The sequence below is a fragment of the Struthio camelus genome, chromosome 8 (genome assembly GCF_040807025.1).
Source record: "Struthio camelus isolate bStrCam1 chromosome 8, bStrCam1.hap1, whole genome shotgun sequence".
Lineage (NCBI taxonomy): Eukaryota > Metazoa > Chordata > Aves > Struthioniformes > Struthionidae > Struthio > Struthio camelus.
The window spans coordinates 38,806,632-38,831,981 of record NC_090949.1 but is presented as its reverse complement, the minus strand read 5'-3'; the positions used below and the strand labels follow the sequence as shown (position 1 = coordinate 38,831,981).

Sequence of the window (25,350 nt, the reverse complement as noted above, 5' to 3'; positions counted from 1 at the left end):
TAGGTCTTCAGTATTCATCCCTGATTTCTAGCTGAATGACTAAACCTGTATTTAAAATGCCAATGGGTTGAGCACTTGTGCCGCTACAGCTGGATCGTGCAGGTATCTGGAAGGGAAAGGCACGTGCGTTGCGCGCGTGACCAGACGAAACCCAGTTACAAATGCAAACGCGCGTCCATGGGCTGCCGCTCGCGTGTTATGGATGAACAACGGCAGGAGTGGGGAGAGCAGGAATTTGCCTTAGCAGTGATTCCCTGGAAGAGTCGGGATTAAAACTAAGGCTGTGCTTAGGCAGATCATGGACCGCATCAGCTTATTTGCTTTTTAGCTGCTTTACTGAGCACAGAGGGAAAATGCTGCAGGGAAGGAGTTCGATTCCTCTGTGCTAGGCAAGTGCTGGAGTTGTCAGTACAGTTTCTCAAAGCACTATTACACGGTGTCGTTGCTCTGCGAAACGAGAACAGAGCGCGGGCTTTTTGCTCCAGCAGCCGAAGCCACGGGCCCCCGGGGGCGCCTGTCCTGCCCCGGGGAGCGTCCCCTGCCGGCAGGCTGCCCCGGGGCTCCCTCCGCGCCCTGGGATGCAGGATGGGGCTGCCGTCCGTGGGCAGCGCTGCAGCCAGGGCAGCGGCAGGCCGACGGTCCCCAGGGCTGTGCCCGTCTCTGTGGCAGGTGTCTCCTCCTCTCCATGCAGCCTCCCACCAGCCTCCGCTCCAGACACTTCAGCCAGGAGGGAGGGCTTCTTCCTAAGAGGCAGAAGCTTCCTTTAAAGAAATGTGCCACCCAGAGGGTGCTGAAGGAGATTAAGCAGCAGCAGGATTCTGCAACAGCAGCAGCGCACTGAGCTGGATCCATTGCAGCCTTCGGGAGAAGGAGGTGAGAGTCGCCGGCCGAGAGGCACCTGCCTGAGCAACGTGCTCAGGAGGACCCTGCGTGAACGGGCGGTTTGGACTAGATGGTCTCCAGAGGTCCCTGCCACCCTCGACCATTCTGTGATTGTGTGAGGCCCACGGCGTTCAAGACCCGTGTAAAACCGTGGTCCTCGCAGCGGGTCAGAGGAGCGGTTCTGCCGTGAGGGGGGAGAGGCTGGCGCGGGGCAGGCGGGTGTCCTGCGGGAGCCTGCGCGCCCGCCTCCGCTGACGGCGCAGAGGGGCCGACGGCAGTGTCGGGGCGGCGTTCCCGGCCCTGTGCAGTTTGGGCGGCGGGATGCCGGTGTGACCAGTCCCCTTGTGAGCTGGAGCCCAGACTGGTTCTTGCGTATTTATTCTAGCGTGTAGGTTAACCCAAGATTGCTCTTGTCAGTGAGGCTGCAATTGAAAAACAAAACGAAGAGCAACCGTCGGGTGGTACCTTGGGCTGACAGCAGGAAAACTGCGACACCTGAACTACAGCTTTAATTCCTCCCCCCCCCCCCCCCCCCCCCAATTCTTCAGCTGATGAAATAAAACAAATGACAAAACACCTGTAGACCTCCCTCAGTGAAACCATCCCCATTTTATTGCTTCAGGATTGTGACATTAACAACACGCGTGGAAGATGTGAATCGCTCCAACCTACTCCCCACCTATAGTTCAAACACGTAGCACGATACGACACCTTATTGCCACCTCCGTTCGGGAACAGCCGTCGTAAGAAGGCAGCGTACGGGCAACATCTGCAGAGCAACACGTAAATATTGTGAACACAGGTTTCTACTCAGCCAGTCGGAGAGCTGCGCAGGCCCATGTGCTTGAGGAAGAATACTGCAGCAGGAACGCTTGTAGCTAAATTCTCCTAATTTCACCCCCCCCCCCCCCATAACAGCATAATTAACTTTATAATAGCTTCTAGAAGAAGAGTTCAAGTTCTCCTGCCCCCCCTCCCCAGCTTTTTCTAAATTTCTAGTGATCAAAGTTTGTGCTGCAGAGCCAAACACCTGAGGCAGTTTTTGCGCCGTGGGCAGGCTGCCACCGCCAGACTCGGCACCCAGCCGATGGCACCCGGCCACAGTTGTGCTTTGAGTGAAAATTCGCAACCCTTTGTACTGCTTTAAGGTTATTACATTTGTGACACAACGATTTTAGCTTTCTACATTAAACATATGTAGGTTGGGACTTAGTTTTGCATTTTTCCCTTCTGGTTAAAAGTTTGTTGTGGAGTGCCTGTGTTGGTTTATTAACCAAATAACTAAACTAAAGCATTTATTCTTTGAGGAAAAGCAGGCACACAACCCAAAATAAAACAGTGGATAAGAAAATAACAGGTACGGAAGAGTACAGTTAAGGTGGCCACCCAAGCGTCTCGCTATTCTCAGCAAGTGGGCAGAAGCGCTGAAGCCCTGCAGCTGTGGGGACGCTGTGCTGGAGAGCTGCGTGAGCCAGCAGCGCTGAAAATAGGACACAGGGCGTTTCTGTGACTGTGGAGAACTTGAAAAGGAAGCAGGGTGGTGTTTAGAAGCTGGGAAAGGAACAACTTTGCCTCCATCGGGGCCTGAATCGGCAGTGGGGAACGACAGGTTGTTCCTTGCCTCGGTTCAGCCCGGTCTGGCTGCTCCCTTGCTCCTCCCTACCGTCGGGGAGCGGCCACTGGCTGCATGCCTGCGCGCAGTCTGAGGCACCGACGCTTGCCCTGTAGCTTTGAAACTCTAACAACAGACACATTTTTTTACTTTCATCTCTTCAAATTAGTAATGTTCAAGCTGCAAGTGCAGCATTCCTTGTGGCCATTTACTTTGCTGAGGAAGGATAGATGCTTGTCACCGAAGCCACCCCCTACTCCCCCCAAGCAGGTCAGCAGAAAAAGAAGCCAGAGCATAACTTATGACAGGGATATTTGCCATCGATAAATAAAGCAATTCAATTTAGGGATCTTCAGTACAACATATGATGCCTGGGAGTTAGGCTGACGATAGGGTAAGAATCATTACTGTCAGTTTACGGAGACCCTCTCTGCAGGCAGATGGTCCATGCTGTCAGCTGCTTTCTTCAAAGCTGCCACTATTACTGCAGGAATGAAATCGCATGGTGCTCATGGGATCTGACACATAACCTGCAAAACAGAGAGACATTCACGAGCATCTTGGCATAGCGATGATCCCCGCGCCCCCCCCATTCCAACCAGTGACAACGTCAAGAAAATAACGCACATATCTTTTTGAGATAAATAGGCTCAGATCATGCTGATGCCTTTTTGCTGCCTGCAAACCTCAGTTCAGTATCATCTGCTCAGGAAAAAAATGAACTAAGAAGTGCACAGACCCTGTCACTCATGCAATGCATTCCCAACAGTCCGGCACAAGCAAGCTCTGGTGACTCTCAGTGTTTTAATTACAAAGTGGAAGGCTGAAATTAGAAAAAAACTTTTTAACTATCTCTTCAGAGGATTCAAAATAAGCATTCGGGTAAGTATTTTCTAAATTTTTTAATTCTTGACATTATGAAACTGAAAGCAACTGAATTTCCAAAGTGCTGGTTGAACAAGTCAAAGACGCTATTTCTCCCTTTACACAAGTTCATTCATCAGCTGCTCCCAGTCTTCTTATTTAATGGAGTAATATTAAAATCCAATCTAATCATCTCAAATTTCCTGATAATTAAGCATTGCACAGAGCTATCAGATGCTCAGGAAACAAGGGAGCAGAGAAAACCAGCGCACAGAAATTTTTCTGGCCACAGACAAACTAGCTCAGACCTGGGGGGGGGGGGGGGGGCAAAGCCAGCATCTCACGCGGCCGTGCTAGCACCGCATCAGCCCGCCGCTCGCCGGTGCCGCAGGGAGGCCGTGGCTGAAAGCACTGCTAAGGTTTCTGCCTGGCGTATCCCTATCGCCAAACACAAAAGACACCCAGCTGCCCAAAATACAGACTGTTGTAATGAGAGCAGCGCTGATACCACTGCATTCCTGTGCTGCAAGCCATAAGCCGCCCTGGTTTGGTTCCAGTCTGGCACTGCGCTATGAGGGCTGGGCACCACGCTCCTCCCCAAGGAAAGTGCACAAGGCTCCTCAGTGTTTGGCTGCTGGGCTGCAGTCTGCCCCTGCTCTGGTGCAGGCTGAGTACGCCCCGAATACGAAGGGGGCCTGGGCGGGGGCAGCATGTCCCATCGCTCAAGCCAGTCGGTGTCGCTGCCTCCAGGCTATGTGAGCCCTCCTGCCGCAGAGGAGCGGCGTCCCTGCAGCCCTCCTGCGCGCAGCTGCCTGGCACGTTAGCGTTGTCAAGTGGGGTGAGAAAGGCCTCGTTCCACATGTCGGTCAAACTCGGAAGCAAACACGTCAGCGCCCGAGAACGGCTCTGCGAAAGCGCCACGGTGCTGAGACAAGTGTTCTGCAGCCACTCACCATTTTTGTCAATAGGGGGGTACTGGAAGTTTCTTCGCATGTCGTCCAAAGACAGGCCCTGAGAAGGCTGTTGGCCAGTGCTGCAAATTAGACAGAAGGTGTCAGTACACATAGGACTGTTAAAACCTCCCCCCCCCGAAGACACAGCTTCAGAACACGCGAGCGCTTTCTACAGAGTGGGAAGGAAAAGACAGTAATATGATGACGTACGTCAGCTTGGTGCCCTGCTGCTGGCATTCGCAGTAAGGAAAAGCAATAAAAAACGATGAATGAGGAACGTGAGTCACAGGCATGCCCACACGCCATCCGTTCCTGAAGCAACTTCCCTCAGATATATTGTTTTGGGCTTCACAATTGTTTTTAAGTTGCTATTTTAGGAGCAATGCTAGGCATCAGTTCAGGAGTACTGCAATAGCAATATTTTATGCATCACTGCTCTCCAGGGCCTGTGAATTAGTCTGTCTGGAAAGGAAGATTGCTGCACTGTCTTAGGGCTACTGAGCAAACCCCTGGCTCGCCAGCAGGCTGTTGGTGCCTGACCCCCAGGCGCTGTCGCGCGCAGGACCGTCATCTACCGGCTCCCCTCACCCGCCAGGCAGACAGGCTCCAAGCGCGGCCAGAGAGCAGAAACGAGGCCAAACCCCACGGCGTTTAGCCCTCAGCTCATTTATTCCCAGGGAGGCACCGGCACGCCAGGCAGGGATGCGGGGCGCCCGCACCAGCGCCGCTCCCTCCGCGCTGCTGCCAAGCCGGCTGCTGATGAAGCGCCCACGCGCCCCCCAGCCGGGTCCCACCGCGCCTCGAGCCGCCTCGGCCGGCGCGCGGCCCGCAGCGGCCCCGGCCTGCCCGGTGGCGGCGAGCCAGGAGCCCCCGGCCAGCAGGCGCGCAGGGATTCACGCCGCTTGGCCAGCACGGCAAGAGAGCGGGAAGATCAACTATACAAACCGGGACGCGTGTTGGACAGCAAATTCCCAGGGCCGGGTTTAGGGGAGCAGGAAGAGGCATTTCCTTGTGTTTTCCTGAAAAGAGCTCTTCTGGGCTAACATTATCTGTGAGAGACCAAAGGGGACGGAGACCCCAGCTGCAAGAACAGGTAATTTCATACCCCAAAGGGTCACGTACGAACACGCTGCCTCCTGCGGGCAGGCGGCTGGAGGAGTGCCGGGGCGGGAACCGCCGAAGCGCCGGGAGCCTGCCGTCCAGCACTGCCTCAGGCTGCTGCCTGCTCGTGTCTGCACCGCGCACGCAGGCCCTTTTAAGCTCATAACACTGGAAAGCGAACCCCAGGGCCCGGCCACAGGCGAAGTTCCAGCTCGAGGCCCAGAAACAGCCACAGAGGCTGTACTCAGGCTCGAGGGCAGAGGCGGCGCAGCGGGAACAGCGTCGTCCTGCTTCCGCGTCCAGCCCGGCCGGCAGGGAGCCGGCTTGCGTCACGCGCACGCCTGGAATGGGCGAGCGCTGCCTGGACCAGCCCTGAACTCGCAGACAGGTGCCTGGATGGTGGTTCCCATTTGGCGTGCTTGCTGTCCTACGTTCATGGAGATTTTCCCTCAGAAACAACCTCAGGAATGAAGCGCTGCCCACTTGCAGTTTGCTACCCTGCCACTGAGAAAACGCCCTGTTTTCAAAGAGTCAGGGATGAGAAATCAGGACGGTTGGGGGGTCACAGGTCGTACCTGCATTCTGCTGGCAACGGCCAACCCATGCTGCTTATGGCCGAATCTGGAGGAAGGTTTGCATGCTAAACTCCTGATTTTGGCTCCAAGTCCAGCCTTGCAGTACCACTGAGACCTTCGGGTGAAATGGGATGTGCTTCAAATCGGGCAGGGGAAGCAGGAGAGGCAGATCTGGCACGCCACGCCAGGGGCGGATCCACTGCCCAGAGTCAGACCCACAGCGCTGCTGGGTGCGTCCCAGGGCCGGTCCCGCTCCACAGCTCCCCATCAGCTTCCTGGCTTCCACAAATCACATCCGCTGCTCCCCACCGCTGGGGAGGCCAGCCTGAAGCTAGAGGACGACACTAGGGATCAGAAAACCTGACGGTCAGATTCAGCAACTCTGATGTTGCCTTGTGGACGTAGCCCTTACAAACAATACATGGATTTTGGTGCACCTCCTAAACAAGGGAGGCAAAATCCCAGCCCCAAGCAATGAAGAGTAGAGGTACTAAACTCCGTGGGATGTATACATGGATCTATGTGTGTCTGTATGCACGAGAGTAAAAGATTAGGAGGAAAAATCCCCTATGCTTTACATTGTTCAGGTATAAATGGCAAATATAAGATTTCAATCCATTCCTGCAGCTGGATATACAAGGGGGTGCATGTGGAAATGTAGGATTATTCAAGGTCTCCTACTGAAAAATCTGTCCCTTCATTAAGCAAATGAATTAGCTGCTCCAGTAATTAAAATCTGCCTACAGGACATATAGTTCTCCAAAATATCAAACGTAGCTTAACTCTGTGGGAGAGCCCTATGCTGTGCCTGCAGACTACGGTGGGGAAGGGAAGAAGTGAATTCCCATACCTGTATGATTGCGTGCCAACCTAGCACACCCTCCCTTTGGCGTGCAGCTCCCGGCAATGTCATTAAGTACAGTACACTTTGCAACAACATACGGATGTGCTGAGCTGCTTCAGAACAGTTTTAGGTATAACAGAGAACCCACATCTATCAGACCGTACCTGATACTTCACAGGGAGACTAAAAAAGGGCTATTGGATTTAAATGCTTCATTAAAATGGCACCTCAGTTCTGTAGTTTAATAAGAGGCTTTTCATTTGGTCTTCCTTCATTGAATATGCTTACATAAACCTTGAGAAGCCTTGGGGATGAAAATATCATTAGCCACAGTTCTAGACTTGGACACTTTTCAAGGTGCAGGCCGAAGGCACCGTACTAAACAGAACTTTATTTTCACTTAACTAGTCATTGTGGATATTATTTATCTCACAGTATATAGAAAAACAAAGGTCTGTCACCATTAGAAATATCTAAACTTAGCAGGTGTATTTATGGCTTCTGGCTTCTATTAAGTCTTCAGTATAAATAGGCTTTCTGGTCTTTTTGTGTGACTTTGATAGGACACTAGAATTAGATTTCCTGAATTCCACTAAATGCAAAGTAACATGTCACCAACTTCACTTACTTACTCTTCCGATATTTTTCTTTGGCACAACTCATTGATCTAGCTTTTCAACCTCTAAAACATGAAGTCATGAAACAGAAAGGGCAACTCAATCACTTGTCCAAGTGACAGAATGTGAAATATTTTAACACCAGCTACCAACAGCAGGATACAGGCTGGTTGTTTTAGGTTTGCTTGGAGTTTGTCTGCATTTCTGGGCCCAACACAAGTACTATTCTACTTTGAGGCTTAGGAAAGGTCTTGTGGCGCTTGCTTTTCCAGCTGCTCTAAGATGTGTGTTAAGAAGATGACAGCTGCAGTTTTCTTACAGCACTACTGCCTGTTGGCGTACGGAGTAGAGCTGCGGTAGTGCTGGAGGAAGCCAGACACCAGCCTGTGTGACAGGCTGGAGGTGAAATTTCTCAAGGATCAGAAGTACTTGCAAAGGCGCAGGGAAAGCTCACCTGGCATCTCAGGCGTACTGTTCCAACCCACTTTGCTGCTGTCCAGTCCAAGCCTGCACTCCTTCCACTGCCCTTCTTGCTGGACCATCTACCTCTTCCCGCATCTCTCTCTGCTCTGCTCCCCGCACCAGCCCGCGTTGCCCAGGGCATTCCTACCCAGCACACGAACACACCGTTCCCCTTGCTGTCAAGCATCTGTGTCACAGCACGGCTGCGTTACCAGGCTTCTCTTACTGTTTCACCCGTCTTCCTCACGTGCACGCACCCCTTTGAGAGCTGAACCACTTCTGTATGCAATATGAATGTTTCTCATATCACCTGCATTATTACAACTAATTTATAATTAATGACAAGAAGCCCTCCTGTCTTCGGGCAGAGGAAAAAAATAAGGAGGTCTGTTTTGGGTAAACACTGTCGAGTCAGAGGCTGAAGCAAAAAAATTAGTGAATGAATGACTGGCAAATATTCACCTGAAAGCGATGCAGAAAGTATCTCAGCATCTACATGCTGTGGGAAGAGTCAGGAAACCTTAAGGGGCAGAAATACAAAATAAGCTTTGCTTGAACTCTTGGTGTAACATTTCATGGAATTAATCCTGACATGTTATCCCAGAGAAATGGTCCTCAGACCAGTCACACTGCCTAATACAAGGCTGACAGTCATCTTTGCTGTTTCCTAGGGGTACATGCCTGGGGCTGCACGGGAGCCACAGCGGTGGTCTGTCCCACCTGAGGAGCTCCTTGGAAAGGAGCAATTCTTCAGCTAGTCCACTACCTCCCAGAGGGCCACTTTGCCTTTGGAGCAGCCCAGAGAAGAAACACCAGACAGGGATCCTGTGATTTTTAAACATAAAAAGAAAGAAGAAAAGAGGGAGAGAATTGCTGCTAATGAACATCTGTTGGAAGAAGACCTATAATGCAAAACTGCTAAAATAATATACTCCACTCCACCATGGCCCTGATTTTAGGAATAGGCAGAAAATCTTGGAATCTGCTTATTCTTGGATCAGCCAGCTGAGCTCCATTCACTCAGTCACTTTGCTATATGGGTTTATGGAAAAGTTGTTGTCAGTTGGGTAAAAGTTTATGTTAGCTAACTAGAATATCCTAAAATAGCTTTAATAAATTGTTTAAAAGCCCTAGAATAACTTAAACCCACTTTAGTAAATTGTTCAACAGCCTCTTAAGGTGTTCAAGTCTGGAAGAGGAAGAAACGGCTTAAAAACATCTTAAAAAGCCAGAAAAGGTTTTGAAAAAAAAAAGACCTATCCTCTGATAACAAATTCAAGACTTTTAGTCTAAGAGACTGCAAGGGGAAGAATTTTAACTTGGCTTTTCTCTTCTTGTCCTCTGTTTAGTAAAAAGAGGTGATTTGTAAAGGACCAGGTACCTGTCTTTAATCAAGGTGGATAACTGCCTGCTTAATGGTGTGAGAGAGGAAGAGAAATTACTTGCGTGATATAATGCTAGTGCTGCGAGTGCCTGCTGGACTCTTGTTTTGGCCGGAGAAAGAGAGCTAGTAATAGGGCAGAAGAAGAGGAAATCTTCTTGCTAGAGGAGATGAACCCATTAAAATGCCTTGTTTTTCTGGAGCTGCTTCCTGAAGAGATCAAGTTTCCCTTGCAAAGCTATGCTAAGGCATTAAAAACAGGACGTTGCATCCCGTGACCCCACACATGCATGTCACGTAACGGTGACAACTGACCCAGACGTGAACAGAAGCTCTTTGGTCAGTAACGGCAGTTACTTTTTCTGGCTTCAGTTAATTGAGAGCTACTTAAAAAAGAAAAGATTTTTCTTTGGCAGCTGTTGTCCTTGCACTAGGTGGGAAATGAAAGGTGCAAGGAGTAGAAAATCAGTTAAAGCTTCTAAACTGTGATCATTTGACATGTTAAGGCCATCCTGTTAGACAGACAATTAAAACGCACTGCTATTCCATCCAATTCATTATGAGACTACTGCAGCCCACATCCTATGACTTTACACTAGCAACGGTTGCCATGCAGGAGAGAGACTCGCCAGACACCGGCACTGAAGTCACAAGGCAGGAAACAAACAACTAACTTGAGCGTCACGCCTGTTTAACTCCACGTGCCTGGGACACGATGATTTCATTAAATGAATTGTCTCTGCTGTGTTATGGAGTTGCATATTTCAGAGGACATGAAGTAGTCAGAGCAGATAAAAACAGGAGACGCAGCCCAGAAGAAATAGTCCAACCGGAAAAAGTGGCCCGTTCCCTCTCAAAATGCCTACGCTCTCAAAAACCAAACCCTGAGAAACAATTGTCATTAGAAAGTGAAGTCATTAATCATCTCAGTATGTTCTATAATGGAAAAACTACTGAAAGTGTGGAAACCATTCCCTTTTCATTGTATGTTGGTGCCTCTGGGTAAATCTTTCTGGGTGCTATTTATAGTTTTGAATTTTATTAATTTGTATGGCAGAGCATTTGAGAAAGGAATCCAACTTTAAATAAACCCCGGGGTTTATAGAGGAACACATTTTGGTGAGCTAACAAGCACCCCTGCTGTAGTGGGAACACTGAATTACAAGAGGAAAGGGGCACCTGCAAGTGGGTGCCTACACTGTAACCCAAATATGTCACTTTCTTTTTCTTGTGCAAATTATTACACTCAACAGCAAAATCTGGTCTTGCATAGAAATTAAAAGGCTAACTCACGCTCTCTTCATCTTGACCTCAGTCCCCACCTCCATGTCCTGCTAGAACAGCATACGGCAAAAGCAAAGCAATCTACAGGATATTTCATTTTGCTAAGTAAGCATTTCGGGTTTGATTTATGCTTTCCTGTATAAGATTTCAGTGTCTATCCGCAGGTGTTTGCCTTCTGCCTCTCCCTCTGAGGCCCCAAACAGGCAAAGGATTTGATTCATCTTGCTCCTCTGTTACAGTTCCTCATTTTAGCCGCTCGTCTCTCTGGCTCTCGGCTTCCTATAGCGGCCCGAGGGCAGGGCTTCCCTGCCATTGCTGCTTCTGACTGCTAAGTGGTGCTAAAGGGTAAAGTTTAGATTAAGAGCACTACTCTTCGGGAAGAGAGTAAGAGCACCATTTCATTTTTTCAGTGCTTTCAGTCCCCACGAGACACAGGAGACTGCTAAATTTACCCCCAAAACCGGGTCTCCCAAGTGGTAGGGTAGACTGCCTCAGATAGGAACTTTAATGCCACATTAAAACAGAGAACCTATATGTGGCTCTGCCTTGACAAATACTGGCAGTTCTTCTTATCTTTCTAGGGGCATAAATTGAACGACATGCAGACCTATGTTTCTACTTCTCGTTCAATGGAAGGTGGCTGTTATTTCAACAAGCTGCTTACAGCTAAGGACCAGTGGTGACTCTAGGCGAGACCTCAGAGCAGGAGATGGTGGCAGACAGAGCTCCAGGGATGCCGATTCCCGCACACATTTGAGAGCCTGGGTTCCCTCTCCTCTCCCTTAGGGAAGAGGGACTCATCACTTGTGTCTCCTTCCACTTTACGTGGTGGGAGGGTCAGGTTTCTGTCTGTCCCCTACCTAGCACGGACACCTCAATGTGAAGGCCAGCCCCACACATTCACTTCATTCGCTTAATCATATCACAATTTGAGATCAAGGTGAAAAAAACAAAAACTAAAATCCAGAACTGAGAAACAAAATATCAAAAAATGACATCATTCAATTACTTTCCTTTTCTACTGTAGCCATTCTCTAGAACCACTTGTCTCTCCTCATGTTTTGTCTTCATCACAGGGTTTCTTCCTGCACATAAAATTCCCTCTTATTCAGTAAATACTACTAATACTAAGTGTCTACTAGAGATGATGGCACATTGGCGACTAGTTTTCAGACACTTGGTGTCTGAAACTTGTCTCAAGAGGGAATACACTGATAAATGGAAGAGAAAGCGAACTTATACATAATCATAATGACATTTCAGTGTGACTTTTCTTCCCAAATTTGCTTAATTCTAGGATTTTCAGCTGGATTTTCCCAAATGTGCCCCATTCCTCCTAACCAGAAGGACACATCTACCTCACATTCTGGCAGAGATAACAAGCCGTGCTTGTGACATCTGTCAGCAAATATACTTATTACATTTCTGCAGGGCTTAAATTTCTGCTAAGAGAGGTGAGCTGCCAGAAAACTGAGTGATATATTCATCTACTGACCACTTGACACTGTCCCCTTGGATGGGCAGTCATTGGTTTTGGGTTTCATGTGATAAAACAGTGCTACTGTCCACAGAACCGAAACATGGCAGGGCTTGATTTTCTACTATGTTTATTTTAATCGTAGTGAAAAATGCAAATGCCGAGCTGTTGTCTTGAGAGCGGGATGGCTTTCACAGTGTTCAGATAACCCAGACCCCCTGTGCTACAGCAATTGCAGGAGAAGACAAGATTGCGAAAAATGCGTTCCCGCGCGGGCCCTGGCAGAGGCTGAGCTGTGTGCTGCACATCCCCGGGGTGTGTTACCACTGCTGGCTTCCCGCATGCCCCATACCTCTGGTACTCAAGGGCAGTCCCTGCTACCTGAAGCTCTCATTTTAGGCAAATGAGCCATGCAGTCTTGGGAAGGACTCTTTCTACCTGCTTCAGGGTAAGAGTCCTGCTCTCCTCTGCAATGACTGGCACTTACCTCTGTGACCAGACAGCATAAGCTCTTGCATTCAAGGCATATTCCAACTCGAAACGACTACGTAATGCTGCGACATGACTACGCCCAGGACCTCCTCGCGCAACAAGGCAGTCAGAAGATGAGGAGGGAGACAGAGAGCCACTGCTGTTGCTGGAAGCTGGAGACATTAACTGGATTAAAAAAAAAAAAAAAGACATTGTTATTACATATCTTCAAATCACTGTAATGTTTAGAGAGGGTTAAAGCTGCTAAGCATGGGTTATTTAGGACTGGAATTTTGCTGCTGTCCTGGAATTACTTTTCCCTCAGCTCTTTATCATTAATTTTTGTGTCCCATATTTCCTTTATAGTTTTGCTGAAAAAAAGCAGTGCCTCCTGACTTTGATCAGCTGAGGAGCAGGAGAATTGGATGCTGCCTGCCAAGAAAGTGGTCAATTCATCATCGCTTGGAGTCTTCAGATGAAGAGCAGATGACTTGCTAGAAGATACGCTTGTAGCACTCATGGTGCAGCTGGGAGATGTCGCTACCTCCCCAGGGAGCCACTGGGTGAGACTCTCTGTCTGTACTATAAGGTATCAGTGCTGCTTGATCAGAGTGGCCCTTGTCCGGGTGTCTCAAGGCAGTAATTCAGCCTGACGAGGCAATGTAACTGCAGGGCTAGCACATAAATATATGTACATACAAATATGCACCAACCATACAACATAGACACCTGCAGGAGCAGGGAGCTACACTTGCTGGCACAGAAAGTCCCTGCCACTCCAGCATCCACAGACATTTAAAAGGAGGAAAAATGATTTGCTGAATGAGAAGAAAGGAGAGGAAGTGGAGGGAGGTGGAGAGAAAAAACCTTGCAACCTTAGATTTCACTCTTCATTGGCTGCAGCACTTAACTCACTATGGATCTTGTTCCTTAAAACTCCTCCTTTCAAATAAGGCTTTGCCCTGGATACAGTGGAGCTGAAGACTAACTCCCCAGCTAAATTAAGCTCTCCTTTTTTTTCCGTTTGTAAGCTCTTGCCCTAGATTTCTTCCTGCATGCACTGCTGCTTATGTATCATAGAAGTTGGGTCCCCCATGAGACAGCACAGTTTCTTGTGATAAAGTGCTTCACATTTTTTTAAACTTAAAAGCCTCCACCTACACATAGAGCAGCCAGCTGCCGTCAGAGCATGAAGAAATGTAATAGATTATGGGTGTATTTTCCTACCCTTAAGCTCAAGAGCACTGATACATTTTAAAAGGAGAGAGGGATTTTTTTCACAACTCTTACATGCATACACACTCACAGCAAAATATAATTTCAGGAACTGCAGCCCTGAATCAAGCCGCAACAATTAAGGACAACAATTAAGGACAACAAGAACGCCTTCTTCAAATACATCAATAGCAAAAGGAAGACTAGGGAAAACGTGGGCCCGCTGCTGAATGGGGCGGGTGCCCTGGTGACGAAGGATACAGAGAAGGCAGAGTTATTGAATGCTGCCTTTGCTTCAGTCTTCACTGCTAAGGCCAGTCCTGAGGAATTCCAGACCTTGGAGACAAGAGAGGAAGGCTGGAGAAAGGAAGACTCCCCCTTGGTTGAGGAGGATCGGGTTAGAGATCTTTTGTCCAAACTGGACATCCATAAATCCATGGGCCCCGATGGGATGCACCCACGAGTGCTGAGGGAGCTGGCGGATGTTATCGCTAGGCCACTCTCCATCCTCTTGGAAAGGTCCTGGAGATCAGGAGAGGCCCTGAGGACTGGAAGAAAGCCAATGTCACACCAGTCTTCCACAAGGGTAAGAAGGAGGAGCCAGGAAACTACAGGCCTGTCAGCCTCACCTCCATCCCTGGAAAGGTGATGGAACAGCTCCTCCTGGAGGTCATCACTAAGCATGTGGAGAACAAGAAGGTGATCAGGAGGAGTCAGCACGGATTCACCCAAGGGAAATCATGCTTGACCAATCTGATAGCCTTCTATGACGGAATGACTGGCTGGGTAGATGAGGGGAGAGCAGTGGATGTTGTCTCCCTGGACTTGAGCAAGGCTTTGGACACTGTCTCCCATCCCATCCTCCTAGGTAAGCTCAGGAAGTGTGGGCTAGATGAGTGGACGGTGAGGTGGCTTGAGAACTGGCTGGATGGCCGAGCTCAGAGGGTTGTGGTGAATGGCGGAGAGTCAAGTTGGAGGCCTGTGGCTAGTGGTGTCCCGCAGGGGTCAGTCCTGGGTCCAGTCTTGTTCAATATATTCATCAATGACCTGGAGGAAGGGACAGAGTGCACCCTCAGCAAGTTTGCTGATGCTACTAAACTGGGGGGAGAGGCTAACACACCAGAAGACTGTGCTGCCATTCAGAGGGACCTGGACAGGCTGGAGAGGTGGGCGGAGAGGAACCTCATGAAGTTCAACAAAGGCAAGTGCAAGGTCCTGCACCTAGGCAGGAATAATCCCATGCACCGGTACAGGCTGGGGGTTGACCTGCTGGAAAGTAGCTCTGCCGAGAAGGACCTGGGAGTGCTGGTGGACAACAAGTTCAGCATGAGCCAGCAGTGTGCCCTAGTGGCCAAGAAGGCCAATGGTCTCCTGGGGTGCATGAGGCAGAGTGTTGCCAGCAGGTCGAGGGAGGTGATCCTGCCCCTCTCCTCAGCCCTGGTGAGGCCTCACCTGGAGTACTGTGTCCAGTTCTGGGCTCCCCAGGACAAGAGAGACATGGCACTGCTGGAGAGAGTCCAGCGGAGGGCTACCAAGATGATTAGAGGGCTGGAGCACCTCTCCTAGGAAGAAAGACTGCAAGAGCTGGGCCTGTTCAGCCTGGAGAAGAGAAGATTGAGAGGGGATCTCATCAACGTGTACAAGTATCTGAAGGGGGAGTGTCAAGAGGATGAAGCCAGCCTCTTCTCCGTGGTGCCCAGCAACAGGACAAGAGGCAATGGGCAGAAACTGAACCACAGGAAGTTCCATCTGAACCTGAGAAAAAACTTCTTCCCTGTGAGGGTGACAGAGCATTGGAACAGGTTGCCCAGGGAGGTGGTGGAGTCTCCTTCCCTGGAGATATTCAAAACCCGTCTGGATGTGATCCTGGGCAATATGCTCTAGGTGACCCTGCTTGAACAGGGAGGTTGGACTAGATGATCTCCAGAGGTCCCATCCAACCTAAACGATTCTGTGATTCTGTGAAGCTCACTTTCTGTTTGACCACTTATCTTCACCAGGCTGAATGCTGACACATCCATCTGTGTTGAAGCCACAGTGCAAAGCAGGGATTTACCTTTGCATTCATTCTTCTTATGTTTCCTCCTTTTATCTTCCTCCCAAGGGCCTTGACCAGTTTAAGCCTTTTTTTTTTTTTTTTTTAAACCAAACAGACTTGGAGTTGATGAACGGGAGAAAAAGTTCTGCCAAAGACTACTGTGAAGTACACACCCACAACCCTGAGCAGGCTCTCTCTTCAGTGTACCTCTCTGAGCAACTCCTGTCACTCACAGCAACATCTTCTGCCACCTTCTTCTGCCATCCATAAAAACCATTATTGACCACATGCCTTAAAAATGTAATGTGGTGGCTTGCAACAGGATGAAGCGGCTCATCCGATTTGCAGACTCCAAAGCCACCAATTTCCTCAGCTGGTGCTGCTGTCCCCGCTTGTACCCTCTCGATCACACATCCTATTGTCAGATGCTTAGCAGTATAAATAAGGTCTTTACCTCAATGTTGCACAGACATTCTTCTAATTTTGTGACTACTTCTGAAAACTCTGGTCTTCCCTGTGAATACAATAGAAAAAGCAGATTTGTATTAAGAACAGAAGGGGTTGGTACCTTTTATGATTAAACTGGCTCATGGATAGATGATGAATCACAACTGCCCAGTTCCCCCTGTTTAAGCTGCACGGCACTGCTTTCTGTCTGCTTGGGAATCTGATGGGAACTGCAAGCTCAGCTCTTCTGAAGTGCAACACTCTTACAGGATCTACCAGCACAGCTCTGATCAGACTTGCACTGAGGGAGAGTCTTTTCTTCCATTCACAGTGTAACCATGTAGCCCTGTAATAAGGTATTGCCACTGCTAGTAGCAGGCAATAAGCTTTGCACCGAGTTTGCAGGGCCTCAGGACTGAGGCTTGTCTGAACTTTTTTTGACCTGCCTGCAGCTCTGGTTTAGCTGTGGTAGCAATGTCTCCAGCTGACCAGGTGCCTATGGCTAATTTATTTCACATTGGTTTACCTTTGTGAGGTACAACCGTAACTGTATATGGAGAGCAGTCACGAGCAGTTGTTCTACGTAGAATGAGAGATTTAAAACCAACGCACGCAGCGTACAGAAATACAGGCCTGGTATGACAGCAGAGGCCTTGAGAAGCGGAGACACAGAATGCAGTGGAGGAGCACAGGCACGGGGTGATGAGAGATGGGCACAGGCTTGGCCTGGGGGACACCATGGTCTGACAAAGAAATGCAGACCTGGAGCGGGACAAAATTGGTTTTGGGGGCAAAGAGAAACACAGAAATAGTATCTAACTTATGTAAAAGGCACCGAATATGGCAAATTTAGATGTAACTTGGAGCTGTAGACCAATGAAGAAAGACAAAGGTCTAAACGCCTATCAGCAAACATATAAAAATGATCCGAAATGGATCCTACAGTGAGAAAGAAAAAAACACCACCATGAACATCATGTTCCTCCCAGTGAAAAACTCCAGATGATGACGACTTGCACTAACCTCCCCCGCTGAAAACACACCAGAAAGAAACCACCAACTTAGGACCCAGAGGAGCAGTGAGGAGGTGAGGATAACCCCAGCAAAAAGGAGAGAATCCAAAAAGTATTTATGTGTAACAATTTTAACTGCATTATTATTCTTCCTTTTTCTATAGGAAGAATAGGAATTAGATCTGGACTAAAACTGGTTAGATCTTAAGATTTCAGTTGTACTAACAATAAATTCTTCTCTTTACTTATATATATAACGTGTGCTTCCTCTTGCCCATAAACAAGATTTTGAACATCACAACTCCCTGATCAACGCTTGCAGCTGCAGCAGCCCTCCTCCTTCCCTTGCCCGGTGCATTTGCACTATCCCCTGGGCACCTCGTCGGCAGCCGCCCCCAGCCTGCTCCCACACACTTGTTTCCGTCCCTGTCTGCTCTATGTGGCGCAAGAGTGTGCGGAGGCCATGCTAAGAGCAGAATCAGGCAACTGAGATAAATGACAAATATGCCTTCTTCTTGTTATTTTTGATCAATGTCCTTTTCCAGTTTACAGCACAGTCTTCCCAAAGAAATTCTGGCTTAACTAAAGCATTATATACAATGGTGTTTAACAGAGAAGGACTGGGAATACCTCAATCCAGTAGCTGGCACACAAGCTCCTCATTCCCCGACTCTGCCCCAAACAAAATCTCCTGGGAAGGTAGGCTTGTGTTTACATATTTAAAGAGCTTTAGCATAAGGTTCTGCAGCCCACACAGAGGGCTATAAGAAACAGCAGAAAGATAATACACACACATAAGACTTCAGGATTTAACTCTTAATAAACAAGTATAACAAACGGATGTTAAATGCTTTCCTTCCTCAAAAGGATAAAGAAAATGACTGTTCTGTTTTAAATTATAAAGTGGCATTTGACCATGAACCTCAGCCTTCCCCTTGCACTGAGAGTACCCCCGAGCTCTTTTCTATACAGTGCTCAAGAAATACTTATTTGTCGCATGCGATGAGTTCTCTTGCCTTCAACAGAACTTAGGCAAGTGGATCGGACCCAAAGCCCATCAAGGACCTCGGAAGGACTGACTGGTGGCTGTCAGATTAGAGCTGTGCTTACTAAAACTAAAGCAATATTCATGGGCTTTACTGAACCAAACCCCAAGTATTACAGCAAATACATTGAATCTCATTAAAGCTCACAAATTAAAATAGCTAAGGAAAAACAGTGCTTAAAACATATTGTCTAATTTTCTAGTCTTCACTTTGCATTTGGAATCAACGACAGTCAATAGTTTGCAGCAAACAGATGTTCAAGTGCCTGATAAATGGGAACAGTGACATGATACATGGGAACTAGTTATCAGCTGAGATGAGCTTGAATTTCATTCAAGGCAAATAGAAGAATGTATCTTCAAATTTGGAGGCATTTCATAGATCTCCAGCAAAATCCACATACATATACACCATTTTCTTCCCCTCCTTTTTTCTTTTTTAACTAAGCAGACCTCATGGAGAATTCTGACCTGTGAGCACTCTCTGAGCCCTAAAATTCACCATTTTCCCCTAACAAATAGCACCCTCCCCCTTTAAATAAATGTAAAGGCAAATAATATTTTTGATTATGCACCTGAAGTGAAATTCTGTGAAATACATATTGATATGGTGAAATCTCTGCTCCCTTTTATTTTTTAAGGTATTTTGCTCATTTTACTTGCTATGGTGATTCATTTAATAGCATCTTGTCCCTCCTCTTGTGTGGTATGCTCAGAAGATGGTACTCCGTGATGTCAAGGGTTATCATACCAAGTAGGTAACTAAGTGAAATCATTTACAAGAATTGCTTTTTTAACCTCTACAATGAATTTACAGCTGTACTCCAGATTTGTATTGGCTGTTTCAAGATAGGCTGCTGAGCAGTAAACTTCTACAAGCAAACCTTTCAAATGCTGACTAAAGAGAAATAATATTGCTATATTTTTCTTTGCTCAGCATCCCTCCCAAAATTATTTTAAATCCTTCAGAAATAATTGAAAAACTTTGTTACTGACAATGAAGATATTTCATGTAGTCCAACACCTTAAAAAAGCTCATTTTATTAAATTTTTTGCCCACATTTTGTGTGAAGTTCAAGCCATCCACTGGCTGATCAAGCTATCAAGTGCCTCGTAATTCTGCCATGCAGATCTACACCATTGGTAAGATTAAGTGACGCTGGAGTGATACCGATGAGTAACAAAGTACATTAGAATGCTGAAAGAATGGTTTCTTTTTTATTGGGGCTAAATGAGCTGTGGAAATGCTAACAAGATACAGCGACTATATCCATTACATACTGCTTGCTTAAGTCAACAATTTAATATGACACCTTATTAATAAATTTAACAGAATATGTGACTTACTTGCTGATTATTAGTAGCAGCTACTTTACTGTTACACAGAAAAAACCCTGTCCTAACATTAGCCCATAAAATCGAAAGACAAGAGCTTATTCAAGAAGTTAGGAAGCACTAATAATCCTGAAATAAAATATCTATGAAATAAAGTGGCTATGCCCTACATTGCAAACACACTTTACCTACAATTTCTCTTACTGCTACATTATGTGAGCAACTGGTAAGAAACACAGTAAAGGGGCAAAGCTCACTGAAGTCCATACGTTGCCCAAAGGCAAATAAACCTCCCACTGTCTCAATATAACACTAAAGCATGTGCTTTAGTTCACCTAAATCAGACAATGAAGTGCTCAAGCGTCTGGAACAGGAATGGGTTTAGACTCATGTTAACCTGCCTTTCTAAATTAGGCTAACGACAAAAGGGACTCAGGGGAAAAATCCAGGACTTTATTTCGAGTGTGAAATTTAAATCAGAGTACCTGCTTCAGTAACAACTTCCATACATGAAGCAAAGCCTCTTATAACACTAGAAAAATATACAAGTTCCAAAAACCCTACCATTCATCAGAAATTTAATTTCCACATTGTTAAATGAACGCCCTGAATGCCACAATAACACCAGAAAACCACCCAAACAAAAAATGAACCCCTAACCAACCTTGTAATGTGGTTAATAATGCAGTCAATTTACTTTGCCAAACATTTCCAGTCTCTGGAGCATATTTCTTCATTTTTCAGACAGTTTAGAGCCATACGGAAAAATGCATGTGCAGTTGTTGCGGCTGCATATACAAAGACGGCATTATAGTGCGCATAGGGTTATTTGCCTGCCTGAGACACAGAAGCCTATAAAGGACCTACCCATCTCCACAGTACTCGTGAGAAATGCTTGATAGAGATGATACTCACTTGACTGCTTATGATTATCCTCCATCAAGGGAACTGTGAAAGCCCAGAAGTTATGAACAAAACCTGTCACTCTTATGCTCTACAAATGCCCAGGACAATACTTTCTCACTATCAGTAAGATAACACTGACTGGTCTGTGCCCACACAGGGTGCCCACACACTCTAATACTTACATCTGCATTTGCATGTGCAAATACACTGTAGGTCTGTGGACAATCCATCCGGTCAGGAAATACAGGTGGGATGTGGAGTCAGAACAGTGCTAGTATCAACGTGCTTTGGAAGATTTGACCCTTCATATAAAAACAGAGCTATGAAGACCATTTAGGAGAGAGTCACTGTTGTCCCTCTACCGTGTACTGAGGTGGCCTCAAGCATCATGAGATCCTGCTGAGGCCCTAAAGACTACCAGTTTGAGGATGATGGTGTGTTTGCATTCTCGCTTTGGTTAGTTCATGTTCTCTTTAGTGCAGAAACAGCCAACAGATTGCAAAAGCCAAAATAAAATAATCTTTCTTTAACCATTATTTTATCATATTAGAAGGGAACTTTTATGTATTTATTTTTCTTTAATGCTATTACTATTTAGTTGAGTAGACTCCTCCAATCATTATAAAACAGTCATAATTGCAGTATGTGAGAAAGGTGCTGTAGCAATGACATTACTGCAGTAACTCATTGTTATATCAGACTTTGATCCTGCAGAAATTGCTGGAGTTGACTCCTAAGGATAGTAATGATGTCAACTGCCATGAACATTTTTTGAAATTCAGAGTACAGTTGCCTTTTATCATGCAGAATAATTAATTAATTGTAGCATGTCTTGGGTTTGTGCTTATCAGCATTAATGAAACTCCCCTGTGAAAAATCCCAGGTTATCAATGGGGGAAAATTTTTTCATCATGTTTACTATTTTTTCCATACCATATAGGGGAAAAACTCAAATAATAGGAAGGCCTGTAAAGAGTTTACCTATCTGGACTGCTAGTCATGGCTTAGGAGAGGCCCATTTTAGGATTAACAGTGATGGAGCTGATCAGAGTGAGCCACTTTTTGACAGAGCTGCACGGGGAAAATGCACACGTTATGGGCTTGTACCCTGCCTGGTTCTAAGTGCTGTTGCTTCCTCACTTCCCTAAGCAATGAAAAATGCACCCCAAAGCAACAGTAATGATAATAATAAGCAATGTAGTCATTTTGAAATCTAATGGAAGGGATGGCTTTCAGTTTTTCAAACAAATATGTCATATCATAGCCAAAAAAATCTAATATTCAGATGCACATGAGAATTACACCATGCTTCTGATAAATGACCCAGCGCTTAGATGAAGTAGGAGGCTGGATGAGGGCTGGATCCCTACAGTTAAATCTGGGCAAAACAGAGATTATGGCAGAGAGTTGAGGGGTGCAGCTGGACAAACTGACAGACCTTTCTTTCAGCATTGACAGAAATGCAACTTACAGCATGAAGAAAGAAATAAACTTTGGGGGACAGTACTAATTCCTGAACTGCTCAGCTGTGGACAGTGGCAAACAGCATTTTCTTAATCTGATCCTGGCAAAGCAGTGTGACATTTTCTCCTTTATGTGTGAACTTTGTCACAAGTATCCCTTCTCTCCTTTCCCTTTGCCAGGTTGCAGTATCCTCTCTTTGGGACTGTCCTCATGATGGCTTGGAGTCCTACAATGTATTTCTGAAGTCTCACCCTGGGAGCAGTCTACAGCATTGTTAGAGCTATTAGTACGTTTTTGGGTGAAACAAAGGAGTTGGTATAACCTCTGGAGCCAAAAACGTTTTGACACTTGGTTGCCTGAGAGAATCTCCACAAACACATGCTCTAACGCTCCCCCCACTGTTTTCCAGGCTTCAGCTGGAATTTCCCTGCTAGGGAAAGGAAAAGCAGCAAAGTGTTTCCTGTAAGAGACCCTCTCATTTGACCTAGCAGACATTAGAACCAGAGGGCACTGTGCCTTCTGCAAAGCATAACTGTCGCTAGACTTTTGGGAAAGATGTACAGCTGGCTGCATTTGTTGTATTTGAATATCCAAAATACATTTGCTGCTGGATATTTACAGAACGATCAACACAGAATGAGCAGTTCTTGAATAAATTAATACTAATTTATGGAATGGACACCTTCCTGGGATTTTAGAAATTAAAAAGCAATAAATAATTTTTTTTTTTACAACAATCAAAAAGGACAACTTTCTGCTCACTGGAACAAATGAAAAGCATGGTTTGCCAGGTCCAATGATCTTAAATATGATCTTTTCGGGCTTAAAACAATAATGGGAAAGGTAATTCAGGGTCAGAATACTTCTACAACTTGTAAATCACGTTCCTGTTTCTCTTCTACGGCTGCTTCTGTAAGAACCAAAGCCTTAACAGGCATTTATGGGAACATTGCTTCATTAGAAAGCTTAAACTTGTCTGTTCTCTTCAACCTAACACTACTAAAACTAAGTAGCAACAGAATTACAGATGCTAAAGAAGATGTTTTTAATATACTTACAGATCTGTGGATGTTACTGCTAGACAAGAAACCAGTATCAAATTCTTCTATCACTGACAGTACCGTCGGTGAGCTTCAAAAACTGCAAGATCTGATGCTAAGCAACAAAGCTTTGCACAGCATTTATGGGAACTCATTCAAAAATATGAAAGGTCTTATCAGACTGGAGTTAAATGGCAATCAGATCACTATTCTTGCTGATGACAGCTTTGGAACTACATGTTTTGACAGTCTCAGGATCCTGGACTTACCTAACAATTTCATTAGGAACACTGAGAAAAATGTTTTCCAAGGCCTACGTCAGTGAAAGGAAAAGGACCTTTCCCAAAACAGGTTGGTGCCATTTGAGAATATTCTTCCCACTCACTCAGCTAATTCTTCTGAACTTAGACCAAAATCCTTGGGAAATTTAGCAGCTGAATCCGTTTCTTAAGAGCTTTGTAAATTCTTCAACCAAACCGCTCAGAAACGGCAACAATATGCACTACAGAACTGAAAACACAGCAATTCCAGTGACACTGGGGCTCACTGAAGGCCATTGCAACCCAGGACCTGAAATCACAGCTCCTAACTGAAGAAACTGAAAGACAATCTCCTACAAACAGGATGTTATTCTGGTGGATGTATTTTGTTTTGTAGGTGACACATTTTCCAGCTCTGTGCTTTTCAGAAAAGTTATTGTTTGTATAGAGTGTTTTGGTTAGAACAAACAAATAGAATATCTCTTCAAGCTATGAGCATATACTCTAGTTTCTCTAGTAAAGGATGTATTTTTGTTGCGAGTACTAAGAACAGCCAGTCACGCTGATTAAATACAGCTTACCTGTCAAGCCTTACACACAGAACGTGAGACACAGGCACGCGTTCTCAGCCATCTGTACCCTAGCTGTCACGGACCTGCAGGCAAGGGCAGGCCTTGTGGAGTGCACGGACTCCATCACAGCAGGGTGCCCTGGTGCGTCCCACCAACCGGCAGTCACCCGGGCTATCTACAACCTGAGGCAGCACACTGCAGAGCTCGGTGGGAATAGTGATGAGGGATGAAATGAAACTCTCAGAAACCCTGAGACTCTGGTCTCAACTCTGGTGACAATAGTGGTAAGAAGTGAGAAACAGAAAAACTTGCAAGGAAACAACAAAACATGATTGAATGAAAGACCCTTAGGCTTGTGATTGGTTTAAACTATTGTCACTAGAGCAATAAGGAAAACTATAAAAGATTAACATCAGCTTGTGCTTGGGACAGCAGGCCTGACCACAGGACCCCAGCCAGTGGGAAGGGGACTCTGGCACCGTGATTCCTCCCTGACAGACGGGGCATCGAGGGATTGAATTCTGTAAGACAGCAACCCAGCTGCGAACCCCAAGCGTTTGTAGTATCATATTTAGTATAATATTTAGATAGTATAACATTTAGTGAATTAGGCTGAGATTAATCTATGAGTGAGTAACAAACACTTATTACTTGTGGTCGTGCCACACCTGGAGTCCTTGCTTTCATGGTCCCCCTTAATGTCAGGGAACACTCAAAAGAATCCTTGTGCAAAACATGACACCTAGCATCACTGACGGAATATTGCAATGCCTCACCCAGGGCCTGCTTTTTAATTTTATTTTTTGATAGAAACATTTTATATCAGTTTTAGAATCAAAAAATTTCCATTGGTTACTCACAACTCAGAGATCTTTTTGATAAAAACTGTGAAACAAATCAGAGTAACTGATCATCTGTCCCCAGATGAAAAGGTGAAATTCCAGGAAAGCGGGAACGCTCCACAAGAAGAAAAAAAGGCTGAAGTTCGGCAGGAGCTCTTTTCTGCAGCCCACATTATGGAGGGGGATTAGGTGCCTCACCTGCGCCGAGCTAGGGGTGACTGTAAGCGCTCAGTGCAGCGACAATCTCAGCCATAGCTGAATGTGCAGCATTGATTTCGAACATGACACCACAGGCAGTGCAAGTAGCCATCGCTGTCACATCTTTAAGCCTTGTGAGGTGACCGCAGTGTTTCTCTTTTCTCTCCTCAAATTCCACGCTACACTTCCACTTTGTCACCTACATTTGCTTCCTCCTGCTGGAGTGAGGGAACATTTGTTCCTGTGCTCTGACCGGATTTTTCTGTACAGCTGCCAAAAGCCACCCTTGAAAACGCACACACGCTCTTTCATCTTACAGTGCAAAGCTCTGCCTGCAGCCCTACCGTTGACTGGAGTCGAATCACCTAAAGCTGCGAACTCACGGGCGCTCGCAGGCTCAGAAAGGTTCGACCTAATCACTGCTGGTACAAAGACTGCTGGGAGACAAAGCA

The 25,350-nt window shown here is 46.4% G+C and overlaps 1 protein-coding gene across 1 annotated transcript in view; it reads right to left on the bottom strand.

Moving 5' to 3' along the window:
- Positions 1-1,490: 1,490 nt before the first annotated feature.
- The window catches only part of TNNI3K (TNNI3 interacting kinase), a 131,718-nt gene continuing 107,858 nt past the window's right edge, over positions 1,491-25,350 (bottom strand). Inside the window, exons 24-27 of the mRNA XM_068952594.1 lie at positions 16,231-16,290; positions 12,540-12,709; positions 4,312-4,391; positions 1,491-3,024 (exon numbers count right to left, since the gene is read on the bottom strand). Coding sequence (XP_068808695.1) covers positions 2,948-3,024; positions 4,312-4,391; positions 12,540-12,709; positions 16,231-16,290 — 387 coding nt within the window. The 3' untranslated portion in view covers positions 1,491-2,947. The remainder of the gene's footprint in view (positions 3,025-4,311; positions 4,392-12,539; positions 12,710-16,230; positions 16,291-25,350) is intronic.